Raw genomic sequence first — 16594 nt, 5'->3', positions numbered from 1 at the left:
TGTTTCCTCCAGACTATATGTCCAAAGTATGAGAGATGAAGCTTAGCCATCCTGGCCTCCAAGGAGCACTCTGGCTGCACTTCTTCCAAAACAGATCTATTGGTTCTTTTGGCATTCCATGGTAACAAGATAGCAGCTTTGATTCAAATACTTGGTTAGGGTTAGTATCTCTGGTGGAAGGGCATGACTGGGAGAAGAAAGGGAAATTTCCCAGAAGAAGCAGGGAGAAGAGATGGTTCCAGGCAGAAATAAGGGGGATTTTCTGTTAGTAGTCTTTTAGGGGAAAATATCTGCTTTTACTAGTAATTCAGTTCATTTCAATTCAGGAAACATTATTTTGTAGGATTTGGTTTTGAGAGCAAAACCAATTTTCAGACCAAAAAGCAATTGTGAAGTTTGCTATTTAGTGTTTCCCATGTGATTGAATGTTCCTGTGATAGTACCGTTTATGTGTGATGTCTCCTTTAATCTCTACAATCATTTGAGATTTATATTCCATTTTAGGAAATGAGGGAGAAATTCAGAAAGTTGAGATGATTTACAGTGACTGCTTAGAGGCAGAGTTTAGGATTCAGATAACTAGGATTTCTAGAATATAACCCAGGGCACTTTGCACTGTATGATGCTTGCTTTTTGGCTAGCTTTATTCAGAAAATTCATAGGCTAAATTAAAATAACAACACAATTGTGTATTAAAGTGCTTTGATAAACCAGTGAATCATGAATAGTGTTCATTATTATTGTTGAAAGGAACCTTAGCCATCACAGAGTTTAGTGGTTTTGAATTACTGTGATTTTTAGCCATGGAACTCTTTCTTCAAGGGAAATTTGATGTGATAGTAGGGTACATACAGTGGGTAGAAGCAGAATCTCTCTCATTCCTTGCTGGAGAGGAGAAAAACCCAGAACCCAGTGGTTTAACCTCTTCTTTAGGGTCTTGAGGAGTTCTTTGGAAGCCATTTGGTATACTTGTTGTGTAATAATTGAGGAAACTGAGACTCATATAGGTAAATGAGTTGTTCACTTTCATCTAATTGTATAAAATACATGGATTTCAATAACATTCCTGTTTTCAGACTAACTGTTGCTGTTGTTAAGTGCTGTCAAGTTGGTTCTGACTCATAGCGACCCTCTATAGGGTTTACAAGGAGTGGCTGGTGGATTTGAACTAACTAATCTTATGGTCAGCAGTCCAGTGCTTATACTACAAAGCCCAACCAGCACTCCCTCAAACTCACTAAGCTTACAAAACAATCAATTAGAATGATTTCAGGGTTGCTCTAAAATAATTTCATTTTTAATAGTTGCATTCCAGTTTGCTGGTATTTTTGCATAGTCCATGGCATACCACCAGTAGCCCTGGTAGCTCAGTGGATTGCGAGCTGGGCTGCTAACCCAAAGGTCAGCAGTTTGAATCTACCAGTGGCTCAGCAGGAGAAAGATGAGGCTTTCTGTTCCTGTGAAGATTTACAGCCTATAAAGGGTCGCTGTGAGTCGGAACTGACTCGGTGGCACATAGCCACCACCACCACCATGGCATATCATATCATATCCGTGCCAGAGTTCTTATTAAACATCTATTACAATATGTATTGAGTTGCAAAGTGATTAAGCACAGCTTTATACTGTATGGACTAGGGCTAGTCTGGTATCTTCTGTTCAAAATTTTTTATACTGTATTATGGATTTGACTCCTCCTATAAAATATATCAAGGAGCTCTGGTGGCATAGTGGTTACGAATCAGGCTGTAAATTTTAAGGTCATCAGTTTGAAACTACCAGCTGTTCTGCGGGAGAAAGATGAGGCTTTCTGCTTCCATAAAGATTTACAGCCTTGGAAACCCTGTATAGGGTCACTATGAGTTGGAACTGACTGCAAGGCACGTAGCAACCACTACCACCATAAAATATATCAAATATTCAATACATATTTAAATAAGGGAGCACCAGAATTTGGGTAGATGAATTCATGGTAATGTTAGACTTAACTGATGTTAATCACTTCGTTGTATGTTCCAGGTTTTAGTATCTTTTCTGTTAGAAGTGCGAACAGCAGTAAATTGTGTAAACTAAGTTAATCTTCAGATTGGATAAAAGAAGTTTATTTCCCCAAAGCCTAGATTTTTGCTTTCTCTTTTTAGGAGAGTCAAGCCCTACCCGCCGAGAAGCTGTGAAGAGAAGAACTGCAGCGTATCTCATGCGGGCGGAAAGTATATCTAGCCTTTATGGAAAATCTCAGTTTGATGACGTATCACAGGTTTGTCTTTGTTTCATTTTATATTCTCTGTAGCCACTTTAGCTCTCATGTCTCTCAGCTTTACTTCTATTAAGAATGAGAAGTTTGTTCTTTAGAATTATAGCTATTATTTTCTTACAGTGTTTTGATGGAAAGAAAACAGGACTTGATTTTTTCTTCACTTTCTTGGCTCTATGTTAGTTTCTCATTTTTCTGTCTTTAGAAAGACAGTAATTTAGTTCATCAAGACATCTATCAGTATTTGAATTTTTTTAATTTTAGATTATGATTCTTAAGTTTTTCCTGTGCAGTTTTACTGATTCATGGTAAAATTGTTTCATGTAGCTAATTTATTTCATTGTAAGCTTAAATTCCACAAACGCTGATCAATAATATAGATCACATGGAATGACAAAGGCATAATTATGCAGAGTCATTTAGGTTTATTGGGGCCTGCCCCTAATTTTATCTAAAAGGCAGGTGGGATACATAAACCATTAGAAACAATGTGGTTTATTATTGTTGTTTTTTATATCAGATCTGTCTGGATCTTGTAAATTTCTGGAAGAAACTTTTCTATTTATTAATTAATTTTTTTCTGATGTAATTTAAGAGTTGTGTCTTTTGGAGATGGGGAATGGTGTTTAGCCTGTTTTCTTCATTGTAAGAGTCAGGCAGGCTTGGATTATATCCCAGCTCTGCCACTAGAAGCCATGTAAAATTGGAGAAAATATTTAACCCATCTCAGAGCCTCAATTTCTACATCTGAAAAATGGATATCATATAGTTGAGCCTCAAAGATACTCAAAGAAAAGAAATAATAGTCAAAGAAAAGAAACTAGTCAAGAACGTCTGGAGAACATTTAACTAAATTTATAAATAAGAAAATAATCCAGCATAATCTATTAAGCCTGACCAATAAGGCTTAATAGAATAAAGTACAAAAAGGAAAATAAAAACAAGTGCCTACCATACAAGAAAACCATCTTGCCTGTTTTCTATCATCCTTGCCTGTTATAATCTGCTTTCCTGTAGTAGATCTCATTGTTTTATTCTCGTTAGAAACTATGCTTGCAGGGAAATTCTGACTGATATATTTCATTGTTCTGTTCTGCAAGTCAAAAGTAAGCTGAAGACTTTATATATCTATTTACCTAATATAGGAAACAGATTATATTAAGTTACACATTAATTTATTAATCATTGATTAAGACTCGATATGTACTGTAACAAAATAGATATACTGTTGTTGTTAAGTGTTGTTGAGCTGCTTCTAACTGATAGCAACCCTGTTTAGGGTTTCCAAGTAGCGGCTGGTAAGCTTGAAGCGCCGACCTGCAGTTCAAATTGATGTTATGGTTGAGTGCTTATCCTACAGCACCACACCAGTCTCCTAGATACACTGTGGAGTCGTACAAATGGTGATGACACAGTCTCCACTCTGGCAGACCCTGTAGTATATATGCGGCACTGAAATATGTACAAAATTGGAGGAACAGGGAAGTTAAAGAGCCAGAAGAACCATGTAGCATAATAACGAGGAATTATAGTAGAAAGGACTATATCAGTGTTGCTATACTAGGATTTTTTTCAATTCCTAGTCAAGGAGGTGAAAGAGATGAATAGGCAGCTGGTTTTCTTGTACGCTTAGCATGTCTTTCTGTTTTCCCTTTTGTGTTTTATTCTATTAAACCTGCCACTGATTGGTCAGGGGCATGCTTAATTGTTTTCTTATCTGTAGCTAGTAAGTTAAATGTCCTCTAAACGTTTCGATTAGCTTGATGGATTCATTATTTCTCGTCTTTAGCCAAACTCTTGAGCCTCAATTTCAGCCAGTACAAGAAGATTTCTAAGGATCCTTTAGCTGTTATAATTCTGTGCCATTATATATTTTATCCATGTATAAACATTTCTTTCTCACCTATTCTGTTAGGAAAACAACAGTATCCTTTTTGTCTTTTGAACTTCTGTTGTGATTTTCACTTCTGGTGTACTCTTAAGTTATGACTCCTTTTATTTTCTGCCATTCACGTTAATATTCATTTCAAGAAAGGATCAGAAGGGAAAAAGGCACACTCATATTCTTTCTTTTCTTCATCATTAAAAGACTGTAAGAAAATTTAAGGAGCAGGTTTCAGATAAAAAGGGAATGAGCTTTTAAGTCTTAACTAAAGGAGACAGGTCTTTTCTTAATTTATTTTTAAAAATCTTAGATGGTTTTAGATGATTTAAGAATTAAAATTAAAAAGGATTTCCCTGGAAAAGACATGGAATAGTTTTAACTCTAGGAAATTTAAATGAAAGATCAATGAAGTTTAAGGAGCTCTGGTAGTGGTTACAAGTTAGGCTCAAGGTCAGCAGTGTGAAACTACTAGCCATTCTGCAGGTGAAAGATGAGGCTTTCTGCTCCTGTAAAGATTTACGGCCTTAGAAACCCAATATAGGGTCGCTATGAGTCAGAACTGACTCTATGGCACACCACCACCACCACCACCAGTGAAGTTTAGGAAAGAACAGTGAATGATCTAAATTTAGTACATAAAAGGTTATGTAGTGTCAGAAGTGTGAATACCTTTTTTGTCACGTAACTGCAAAGTGTGAGTAAAAATGAGTATGTCGGATGTATACCTGTCCTGAATATGTCTTCAAGATTTTGAGCGCAAGTTCTATAGTAATATTGAAAATGTTTCCCTATTATGCACTTTGTTTGCTAATATTATCAGTTGGTAGTTTTCAATCTGTATTTAGAAATTAAGATGAATTTTGTGTCACACTCAATGAGCAGAGATAGGAAATCAGGACATTCTATATCAGTAATAGGACTCTGGATGATGTGCCAGGTTTGAAGTGTAATCTAAGAGAGACTTAGGAAACCGGGTAGTATAGTGGTTACGAATTGGGCTGCTAATCTCAGGGTCAGCAGTTCGAAACTACCAGCTGTTCTGCAGGAGAAAGATGAGGCTTTCTGCTCCTGTAAAGATTTACAGCCTTGGAAACCCTGTACAGGGTTGCTATGAGTCTGAACTGACTCCACGGCACATAACAACAACAACAACAGGTTGCCAACGGAGTCCTGGTGTGGTGCTGTGTAAGATAAGCACTGGACTGATAACTGCAAGGTTGGCAGTTCAGACGCACCAGCTGCTTCTTGGAAACCCTATATAGGGTTGCTGTGAGTTGGAACTAACATGATTGGTACTTAACAACAACAACGAAATCTTTCTGGGAGCAGACTGCCACAGTTTCTCCCATGGAGTGACTGGTGGTTTTCTGTTAGCAGCCAGGTACTTTAATCACAGGGCCGTCAGGGCTGCTCTCCTCAGCTATAACAGCTAATAAATATAGGTAACAATAAGTAAGCTTTACTCCATATATATGGGCACTGTGAGTTGGAATTGAGTAGATGGCAGTGGTTTGCATTTTTGTTTGTTATGTGTAACCTAGCTTTCTCATCTTGGACGAACTCTTTAACTTTGCTGCTTCTTAGCTTTCTCACCTGAAAAATTACAAAATGAAAATGTATGTGATCTTTAAGGTCTGTTTAAACTCTTAAATTTGATGGGTTTATGTTTCCTTTAGCCATCTGGAAAGATGAATAGATCTATAGGATTCTATTCACTTTAAATGTGTGTATAAGAAATACAGGACTTTTTCATTGATGATTTTATTTCATGATTTTTCTTTGTTCACTTCTTTGATCTTAAACTTTTTTTTGGTATGGCTAAAGTAGAAAGAGAACTTAAATGATGACTTTGCCTTTGGTCTTTCCCCATTACAGTTTTAGTATCCACTTCTTTGTAAGAGTAACCTTTCTAAACCATAAAAAAAAATTGTCTAGACTAGGATAATACAGTCTAGACTTTTCTTCCTGGCATTCAAGGCCTGTGAAATCTGACTGGACCTAAGTATGTAATTTAATTTTTTTCTGTTTTCCAGTTTGGGCATTTTCTCTTGCCAGGTCAGTGTTCACCCCATTATATGCATATAATGCCTATTTTCTAACCTAATTTTCTCATAGCATTTGAAGATTTCTTTTAGTATCATCTTTTTGAGACCACAGTTATCTTTATCAACTAGTGACTTACTTGTTGTCCTACATTTTTGAAAAACAATGTTTTATTGTTAACTTTTTGTATTTTTGGTGTATCTTTTTCAAATAGATTGCAAAGTTTTTGAGGCTAGGGCTATGCCTTTTGACGGTTTATATCCTTTTCAGTATTGTGCACAGAGTGAGTACCCAGTAAATTATTTGTTAACAGTTGTCCTAAAAGATATTGTAGTTTGATGTTTTTGATATTGAAATTGCTACAGTGAGCTGATAGCTCTTTTTTGAAACTGAAAGATTCAATGATGTCAGTGAATTTGAAGGGTAACTTTAGGCCTAGACTATATAAGGTAGATAGTAGAGATATTCGGGAGTCCTGGAGTGGCACTGTAGGATAACCACTAGACTGTTCACCACAAGGTCATAGGTTCAAACCTACCAGCTGCTCCTTGGAAACTCTATTCATGGTTACTATGAGTAGGAACTGACTCAATGGTGCTTAACAATAACAACAAAAGAGAAATGAGAAGCTTTTAGACAAATTTTCAAAGATGAATATAATGGGTAAAGTATTATTTGAAGTATTCTTTTCTCCCCATAATTTTTCCCCCAACATTGTTTTTGCCAGAGTCATAAACAGCCCTGACTTCTTCTTGATTTAGGGTAGAAGAAGATGAGTTCTCAGTTGTCAGGATTTATTGCATAGTACAAAGTAAAGGGTTGGAGTTCTAGTCAGTAATCTTTCACTTGTTTCTCTTTCTGACAACAAATGTGTGTAAAATAGGGATCTAAATAACTTGGTATATACCACACTCAGACTGGTGGAAAATGAAATAATATAAATTAATCAGTTAGAAGATAATATCTGTTATTTATCTGAGTACATGTGTAACTTTAAAATACGTTAGTTTGTATGGGCATTCTCCTTCAATTTTAAACTTTTGCTAGTTTCAAAATTTTACAAGTGGTGGTTTTCCCAGTGGTAAAAAAACATCTAATTTATCTAACCCTTTGTTTCTCTTCTCTCTTCATTTCCCGTTCCCTGCTCCCTCTCTCCCTCTGATGAATTGAACACTAAGCTCTGTGAATATAAAGTTGAGTAGTTTAGTGGGTTACGCATTGGGCTGCTAACTGAAGGGCCAGCAGTTTGAGTCCATCAGGCACTCCATGGGAGAAAGCTTAGTCTGTCTGCTTCCGTAAAGATTTGCAGTCTTGGAAAAACCCTATACATGGTCACTGACTTGGCTAGCCACACCCAGTCAGCCAGGGCACATTTACTGTTTCCAAGTTGCTAACATTCTGGCTAGTGGTGTCATTCTTCTCCATCACTTGAAGTGTCAAAAAATGACATTTGAGTAACTCAATGTCAAGTCGTTAATTATTATATGATAGCATTTCTAGAAATGTCACCATTATTGGTAATTCTTCTGGATGAACTTGAGTCTGTTAGTCCCTCCCAAAACATATGTTGTTGTTGTTTTTGTTAAATGCTATAGAATTGGTTTTGACTCCTTGAGACTATGTAGAGGATTTCCGAGGAGTGATTGGTGGGTTTGCACTGCTGACTTTGGGGTTCAAACTGACCTTGTGGTCTGGTATTTATTACTATAGTGCCACACCAGAACTATTTGTAAAGCAACTCTGTTGTTAAAGTGCCTTCAAGTCGATTCTGACTCATAGTGACCTTGTACATGGTTTCTGAGGAGCAGCTGGTAGGTTTGAACTGCTGACTTTGCGGTCTGCAGTAGTCCAGCGCCATACCAGGAGTCCAAAGTAAAACTAAAGGAATGTGATTTTGTAAGGAATGATTTATGACCCTCCCCACAAAATTTATCCATTATGACATTGTTTTCTAGTTCTCCCCATTTTAATTTACCGTTGAACTTCTGGGATAAATATAAGGCTGAGATTAATTGTGGTTCATTTACCCATTGTTCCAGAGTTATATTATTGCTGTACTGTTCTGAGCTGAATTATTATTCTAAAAGTTGTATTAACTCATTAATTTTTCTTTTAAAAATTTTGTTTTCAATTTTATCATGGTTTGTTTACTTGCAATTTTTAAAATGTTTTTCTTGCTTTTTCTTTTTGATTTTCTTGCTTTCTTTTATTTTAGATTACAGACAAACAGAAACTTCCTCCTTTCATCTTTTCACTCTCTGATTGATGATAAATTTCGTTTCCTTTGGCCTGGCATTTGCTTCAGCAGGCAGTCTTCCTTCAAGTACCTCCCTGATTGATGTATAATCTTTGATATCTTCCATTAGCCTCCAGGATCACTAAGTTCAAGGCCCCCTTGGAACCTAAGGAGCCCTGCCGAGGAGCTGAAGGCCTTCAGAGTCCTTGGGGTGATTGACAAGGTAATTCTTCAGTGTCTCTTCAAGAGTTCAGTCATAAATCGACTACATGCTGACATTCTGCCTTTGAAGCTTTGGATCTTAAAGATATGAAACAAAAGGAGAAAATGACTCAAATGCATCTGCACTTTAAAATAACAAAAGCAGAAGAGGAAAGGCTTTTATCTAAGCAATTCATATAAGGTCATGCAAAATATATTTGAGCTGAAGGAGAAGGTGCATATTTGTTGGCATTCAGTATGGGGCTTGGCTTTTAAAATGTGCTGTACCAGGGTAAAGATGCACTTTGTGTGAGACTTGTGTGTCAGTTGTTGTCCAGCATTAACTGGGATAGTCAGTCTAGTGGTCCAAAGGAAACTGGCAGCATCCTAATAACTACTGCTGATTGAGGACTCCTGATGTGGTGTGCTGTAAGATCAGCACGGGAGTGTGAACCACAGGTTCAAACCCACCAGCTGCTCCTTGGTCATTGTGAGTTGGAACTGACTCTACAGCACTTAACAGCAACAACATTGAACACCTACTATGTTTGGACATATTATCAGGAGGGACCAGTCCCTGGAGAAGGACATCACACTTGCTAAAGTAGAAGGTCAGTGAAAAAGAGGAAGACTTCCTCCCTCCCCGCAGCAAAATGGATTGGCACACTTGACAGTAGCAGTGGGCTCACGCTTAATAACAATTGTGAGGATGGCATAGGACTGGGCAGTGTTTTGTTCTGTTGTGCATAGGCTCATTATGAGTGGGAACCAACTACTCTATACCTAACAACATCTATGCTCAAACCCTTTGTTAGGCATCTTACTGTTTCCATTTTTCTTGTTGTAAAGTACCGGGGACTCATAGCGACCCTGTGTAGGGCTTTTGAGGAACGTCAGGTGAGCTTGAACCACTGATCTTGCAGTTTAAACCAATTTTGCAGTCCAGCGCATTAACCCATAGCATCCTGGTGGGGAAAGTGATATTTAGAACAGTCTGGGTAACTTTCCCAGAGTCATATAACTAGTTGAGGGTTATTGTTGGGTGCTTTCCAGACGATTTTGACTCATAAGTGACCCATGTGACAGACTAGAATTGCCCTACAGTGTTTTCTAGGCTGTAATCTTTACAAGAGCAGATTACCTGCCAATTATTTTCTGCAACAGAAACTTTGGGTGGTTTCAAACCACCAGTCTATTGGTTAGCAGCCAAACATTTGACCATTGCGCCACCAGAGATCCTAGATCTTTCTGACTTCCTAAGTTATGCTTTTTCCATATGCTACAATATTCCTTTCTCACCCAACACAGGTGAGAAAATTGGAATGAAAATACTGAGCTAACAAAAATACTTGCATTGAGTTTCTTTAAATTTGGTGGCATTCTAGATATGCCAATTATGAAGGGGCTTCATAAAGTTCATGAAAAATTTCATTAGATGGAATCTTTTAATTCCATTTCCACAAACTTTTTGAAGTAACCTCATATTAACAGTACTGAATCTATCAGATTGTTTACACACATACATTTAAGTACCATAGCCAATAAACTATATTTTAAGTACTATAAGGAGCCCTGTTAAAAGTGGATTCTGAATTGGGCTGTTAACCACAAGTTCAGTAGTTCAAATCTGCCATTTGCTCAGCAGGCAAAAGATGAGGCTTTCTGCTCCTAATAAAATTACACCCTCGGGAACCCTATACGGCATCTCTGTGAGTCAGAACCAACTCGAGGGCATACAACCACCATCATATGTTTGATCAAACATCACTTTGCCTTGCAAAGTAAAAGAAAGTGCCTTATTTAATATTGTTGTTGTTAAAGCCCTGTTGAGTCAGTTCTTATTCATAATGACCTTACATGGGGTTTCCAAGGAGCAACTAGTGGGTTTGAACTCTCCACCTTGTGGTTAGCAGTCATGCGCTTACACTAAAGTACCACAAAAAGACTCCTATTTAATATTAAGGCATAAAATCAAATATTGTTTAAACTATTAGCCATTTAGTGTGAAGCACCCTAATGTTCTTCTATAATTTAATGTTTATTGAATACTTTTTGTTTTAAAGTGTGCATGTGATTCCATGCTAAAATTGAACAATGTGCAGCTCAATCAAATTAGACAGTAACTAATGGTTAGAAGCATCATAAAGGGGAGATTAAGGAGCTCTAGTAGCACAGTGGTTACGAGTTGGGCTGCTAACCTCAAGATAAGCAGTTCAAAACTACCAGCTGTTCTGCTGGTGAAGTATGAGGCTTTCTGTTCCCATAAAGATTTACAGCCTTGGAAACCCTATTAGGGTTGCTTATGAGTCAGAACTGACTCCACGGCACATCACCAACAACACGTTAGGTTGATTGGGCACTAAATGAAACTGTCGGCTTCATTAAATCTTTGAAAGCATCTTTTTTTTTCCCCTCCCAAATAAGTATATACAATTGAAATTTGAACCTGTAGACTTATTTTTTTCTTCTTTGACTGAGTGTGATCCATTCACTGCTATGCTCAAATTATGAGTACATTACTTTGAACTACTGCTTAAAGGTTTATACAAACAAGGGACTTTTGACAGTGGAGGAATTCCTAAATTCTAAGCTGGAGTATAAATCATTACTCTTTACTCTGTTAATCTGGAAGTGTGTTTGGTGTTTAGAAGTTGACATTCAACTGTGTGAATAGACATGAGGAAACATATTTTGGGAGTTGATAAATAATCTTTAAGTATATATATATATACAGTCTCGAAATTGCAAAAATTTGAATAGGTAGACAAATTTTTAAATTATTTTTTAAGATAGGTTTCTTCTCTTTACTGAGGAATAATCAAAATTTGGATTTTAGATACCTGAAATTTAGAAGAAAAGTGTTGAATAAATTCAGAAAGCTAGAAAATATACAGGGTACATTAATGTAGCGCCAACAGAACAGTTTCTCTGATTCTGTGTCATTATACTTTTGTTCTTTAAGATTTGGCTGTTATTATCTGTTGGATGGTTGTTGTTAAGTGCTGTTGAGTCAGTTCCAACTCATAGTGACTCTGTATAGGGTTTCCGAGGAGCAGCTGGTGGCTTTAAATTGACTTTGTGGTTAGCAGTCTAGAGCTTATTCTACAGTGTCATACCAGGACTCCATGTATTGGATTAGGAAAATTAACTTTCCCTAGGAATTGTTGTTAGGTGCTGTCTAGTTAGTTCTAACTCATAGCGAACCCATGTAGGTTTTCCAAGGAGCCATGGGTGGGTTTGAGCTACCAACCTTGTGGTTTGTAGTCCAGTGCTTATCCCAAAGCACCACATCTTAGGAATAGCATTTAACAAATTTTTATATAGAAAATAAGGCAGAATTGTTTACTAATAATTTTGAATGTAAAGTCCATGAGAATAAGACCTTCTATCTTGTTCACCACTCTATTCTCAGTACTGAGAATCATACAAGACACACAGTGGGTTCTCAGTAAACATTTGTTAAGTGTTGAATTAAAACTTGAGTAATTTTAACACTAGACTACATATACGGAGAGTGACACCTACTGGTGCAATGTGACATACTACCGTGTACCATTTTACAAGGTGACTACCAGGAAATTTTGACCCATATGAAGGAGTCTTGGTGATGTGGTCGGTTACACTTTGGTCTGCTAACTACAGGGTCAGCAGTTTAAATCTACTAATCACTCTGTGGGAGAAAGAGCGGGCTTTCTGCTCCAATAAAGATTAACAGTCTAGGAAACCCTTTTTAGGGTTGCTGTGACTTGAATTGTGAGGTTGGCTCAGGATAGGTCAGTGTTTGCTTTGTTGTGCATAGGGTCATTATAAGTCGGCACTGACACAATGGCACCCAAAAACAACACCAGCAATAACAACAAAAACAACATGAGTTGGTACTGACTTCGTGGCAGTGGGTTATTTGTTTTGTTTAGCTTTATCCATGTTAAGGAGCCCTGGTGGCACTGTAGGATAAACACTGGAATGCTGACTACAAGGTCAACAGTTTAAACCCATCAGCTACTTCTTGGGAGAAAGAGGAGGTATTCTGCTCTTGTAAAGAATTGCAGCCTTGCAGATTAAATTTTCCAGGGTCGCTCTCAGCTGGAAGTGGCTTGTTGACAGTGCAGATTGGTTGCCTGTGTTGTTATCTGTAGGTGCAGTCAGGCCATTTTCAACTCATAGCAAGCCAGTATGACAGAGGAGAACTGGCCCACAGGGCTTTCCAGGCTGCAGTCTTTACCAGAGCAGATGGCCAGAGTTTTTTTTTATGTGGATCCTCTGTTGTTGTTGTGAAGTGCCATCGAGTTGGTTCCGACCCATAGCGACCTTGTATAGGGTTTCCGAGGAGCAGCTGGTGAAATTGAACTGCTGACCTTGCAGTTCAAACGGCTTTGCCATGTGGTGCATTAACTCACAGCGCCACACCAGGACTCCTATGAGTGGGTTTGATTTACCAACTTTTGGTTAGCAGCTAAATTTTTAACTGTTGCACCGCCAGAGTTTCTTGTTTTTACCCATAACTGCCTTGGTCTAGTATTCAAAAGGAAGTAAATGACTGTTTTCTTTAATTATAAACTACTTTGCAGACATAGATATGCAACATAAAATATAATTTTTAGTGCTTTTGGAATACAGATAAGCTAGTGTGTATTTAGAAGCAAGAATGATAAGTCCCTTAAAATCATGTCTTATAAATAACAGCTGAAAAACAAGGGGCATGTAACCTGAGGAAAATATTTGTGGTCTTCAACTATTTGAAGGGCTATTAGCACTGGACTGAAAGTTCAGTTGAACTACAAGATCAGCAGTTCAAACCCACCCGCTGCTCCTCAGAAACCTTACACAGGGTGGCTGTGAGTTGGAACTGACTTGACAGCATTTAACAATAACATCAATAACAACAACAGCATCCCGGATAGAGTGGCTATATCATTTAAATCATGACACTTTGAGTGTAAAAGGTAGTGTTATGGTCACTGGAACAACAGCTGCAAACCAGGATTGTCTTGGACAAACTGGAATGTATGGTTTCCCTGGGGAAAGCTGGTGAAGGAAAAGACTTGTTTGTTTATTTTTTACAGAGTAGATCATCAGTTTTATTTAAAGAATCTTATCCTTTGATTCATTACATGTTTGCTGTCCCTCCATGTACGGACAGTTAACAGTATTTACCTCTATTCACTTTAACTATTGCGTTCTTCCCTCTCTTTAATCTCTTCTCTGCTAACCTCCCTCTTGTATGTTGCCTGCACTGATCTATGTTAACTTGTGTTTATCCTCTAGCCCGGACTCCTGGTGTGACACAGTAGGATCAGCACTGGACTGCAAACTACAAGGTTGACTGTTCAAACCCACCAGCTTCTCATTGGAAACCATAGTCAACAGGGTCACTATGACTTGGAACCAACTTGATGGCACTTAATAACAACAACAACAACCCTCTAGCCCATGAATAATTCTCCCCACACCCTTCCATAACCATCATGTTGTTGTTGTTCAGTGTCTTCGAGTTGGTATAGACTCATAGTGACTTTGTGCACAACAGAACGAAACACTGCCCAGTCCTGCACCAATCTCACAATTGTGGCTTCACCTGAGCCTATTGCTGCTACCACTGTGCCAATCCGTCTCATTGTGGGGGGGGTCTTCCTCTGTTTCTCCAACCCTGCACTTTACCAAACATGATATCTTTCTCTGGTAACTGGTCCCTCCTGAAAATATGAAAGACGAAGTCTGTCCATCCTGGCTTCCAGGGAGTACTCAGGCTGTACCATAGATTATGTCTTTTATGAAGAAAAACTTTTAAAAAAAAACTTTTAATTACAGTGGTCTCATACTGTGTTTGTCCTTTTGTGATGGACTAATTTTGCTCAGCACAATGTCTTCAGGGTTCAACCATGTTGTGAGGGATTTCACAGATTCATCATTATTCTTCAGGGTTTTGTAGTATTCCATTGTGTGTATGTACCAAAGTTTGGGTGACCATTCTTTCGTTGATGGGCATTTACACTGCATCCATCTTTTTGGTGTGTCAATTGTAGACAACATATTTGAAGGATCCTGTTTTCTGCTCCATTCTGCTCTGTTTCTTGACAGATGCATTTAATCTGTTTGCATTAAGTATAATTACCGATAGGTATGTATTGATTGTTTTCATTTAGTGTGTGTGTGGTGCTGTTAGATTCTTTGTTCCATGTAATTTTCTATTCTGAGCTCATTTTGTTAGTTACTTTCATTTTCATTTCTGTTGTGTTACTGTTTTACTAAATCTTTTTGATTTTCCTCTTTTTTAAAAAAAACAACAACTTTGATGTACAAGTATATTTTTCTTTGAGGTTACCCTGTAATGTATTATTTTTTTCCCTGATTAAAATAGTCTGTTTTATATGGAAATCTACCTGACTTCCTTGCCATTTGGAATTTCTGTATCTACACTATTCCCTTTTTCTGCTTGATAGTTGACTTTATTGTACATTGATATATCTGGTTCCCTATTTTCAGTCTTACATGTTTGTTTTACTCTAAATTCTTCTATATCTGGATTGAATTCTGGGTGATATTCTCATGGGTGGTAATCTCAGGTTGTTATCTGCTGTTGTTGGACCTCAGTCCAAAAAACACCCTTTCACATTCAGTAAAGTCAGTATAAATTCCTTTAATTTCTGTTTATCAGGAAATATTGTAATGTTGTCATTGTATTTGATCAATACCTTTTCTAAGTATATAATTCTTGGTTGGCAATTTTTTAAATTTCAGAGTTTTGAATATGCCATCCCATTTCTTTCTTGCATGGTTTATGCTCAGAAATCAGAGCTTAGTCTTATTGATTCTCCTTTATAGGCCACTTTTTGTTTTTCCAAACTGCTCTCAGGATTCTTTCCTTGTCTTTAATTTTGGAAAGTTTAATTATGATTGTCTTGGTGATTATTGATCCAGTGGTGAGGACTTTTGTTTTCTTTGTATTGAAGTTCCATCCATAATGAATGCTGTGGTTTTCGATCTTCAGTAAGTATCTTAAGTCCTCTTTGTTTTCAAGGTTGTATCATCTGCCTGTCATAGTTTGTTTATGAGTCTTCCCGCGGTTCTAACGCCATGTTCTTCTTCTCAATCAGCATACAGATTGAATAGGTATGGTGGAAAAATACAACCCTGGTGCACACCTTACCTGATTTTAAACTATTCAGTGTTCGCGTGTTCTAGCCTAATGACTTATGTATAAGTTCCTCTTGAGCAAATTAAGTGTGCTGGAATACTCATTCTCCACAATGTTGTCCGCAGCTTGTCATAGACAATCGAGAGCCTTTGCGTAGTCATTAAAGCACAGGTAAACATCTTTTTGGTATTCTCTGCTTTCAGCCAAGATCCATTTGACATCAGCAAAGATTCCTCATCTAAATCCAGCTTGAACCTCTGACAGTTTCCTGTTGCAGTTGTTTTTGAATTATCTTTAGCAAAACTTTATTTGCATGTGATATTAATGATATTTCTTCATTCCATTGGGTCACCTCTCTTTGGAGTGGGCACAAATAGGATCTTTTCCAATCACTTGGCCAGGTAGCTTTCTTTCAGATTTCTTGGCATAGTTGAGTGAGAGCCTCCAATGCTGCATTGGTTTGTTGAAAGATTTCAATTTGTATTCCATCCATTCGCAGAGTCTTGTTCTTTGTCAATGCCTTCAGTGTATCAAAAGAAGATGGAAGGAATACACAAAGTCACTGTACCAAATAGAAATGGTCAATGTTTAATTATTTCAAGAGATAGCATGTGATCAAGAACCGATGGTACTGAAGGAAGAAGTCTGAGCTGTTTTATTGACTAATATTACTTTGACAAAAAAACAAACGATTTTTGTTGTGTGGCTATTCCATCTACAATATTTTCGGTAATTTTGTTGTTGTTGTTAAGTGCTGTAGAGTTGGTTCCAACTCATAGCATCCCTGTATAGGGTTTCTGAGGAGTGGCTGGTGAATTTGAACCATCAACCTGGCGGTTC

General features: G+C 37.5%; 1 protein-coding gene across 3 annotated transcripts in view; it reads left to right on the top strand.

Annotated features, from left to right (window-relative positions):
• RPS6KC1 (ribosomal protein S6 kinase, 52kDa, polypeptide 1) overlaps positions 1-16594 on the top strand; it is a 299319-nt gene that overhangs the window by 192469 nt on the left and 90256 nt on the right. For 2 of the 3 annotated variants that reach the window (XM_006834011.1, XM_006834010.1), the window contains 2 exons: positions 2142-2257; positions 8549-8641. In XM_006834011.1, the coding sequence (XP_006834074.1) occupies positions 2142-2257; positions 8549-8641 (209 nt within the window). The remainder of the gene's footprint in view (positions 1-2141; positions 2258-8548; positions 8642-16594) is intronic. The other variant, XM_006834012.1, reaches the window with a different exon arrangement.

This window comes from Chrysochloris asiatica, unplaced genomic scaffold (genome assembly GCF_000296735.1).
Source record: "Chrysochloris asiatica unplaced genomic scaffold, ChrAsi1.0 scaffold00009, whole genome shotgun sequence".
Classification (NCBI taxonomy): Eukaryota; Metazoa; Chordata; class Mammalia; order Afrosoricida; family Chrysochloridae; genus Chrysochloris; species Chrysochloris asiatica.
The sequence above is the reverse complement of the archived record's forward strand: the minus strand, read 5'-3'. Positions and strand labels throughout refer to the sequence as shown.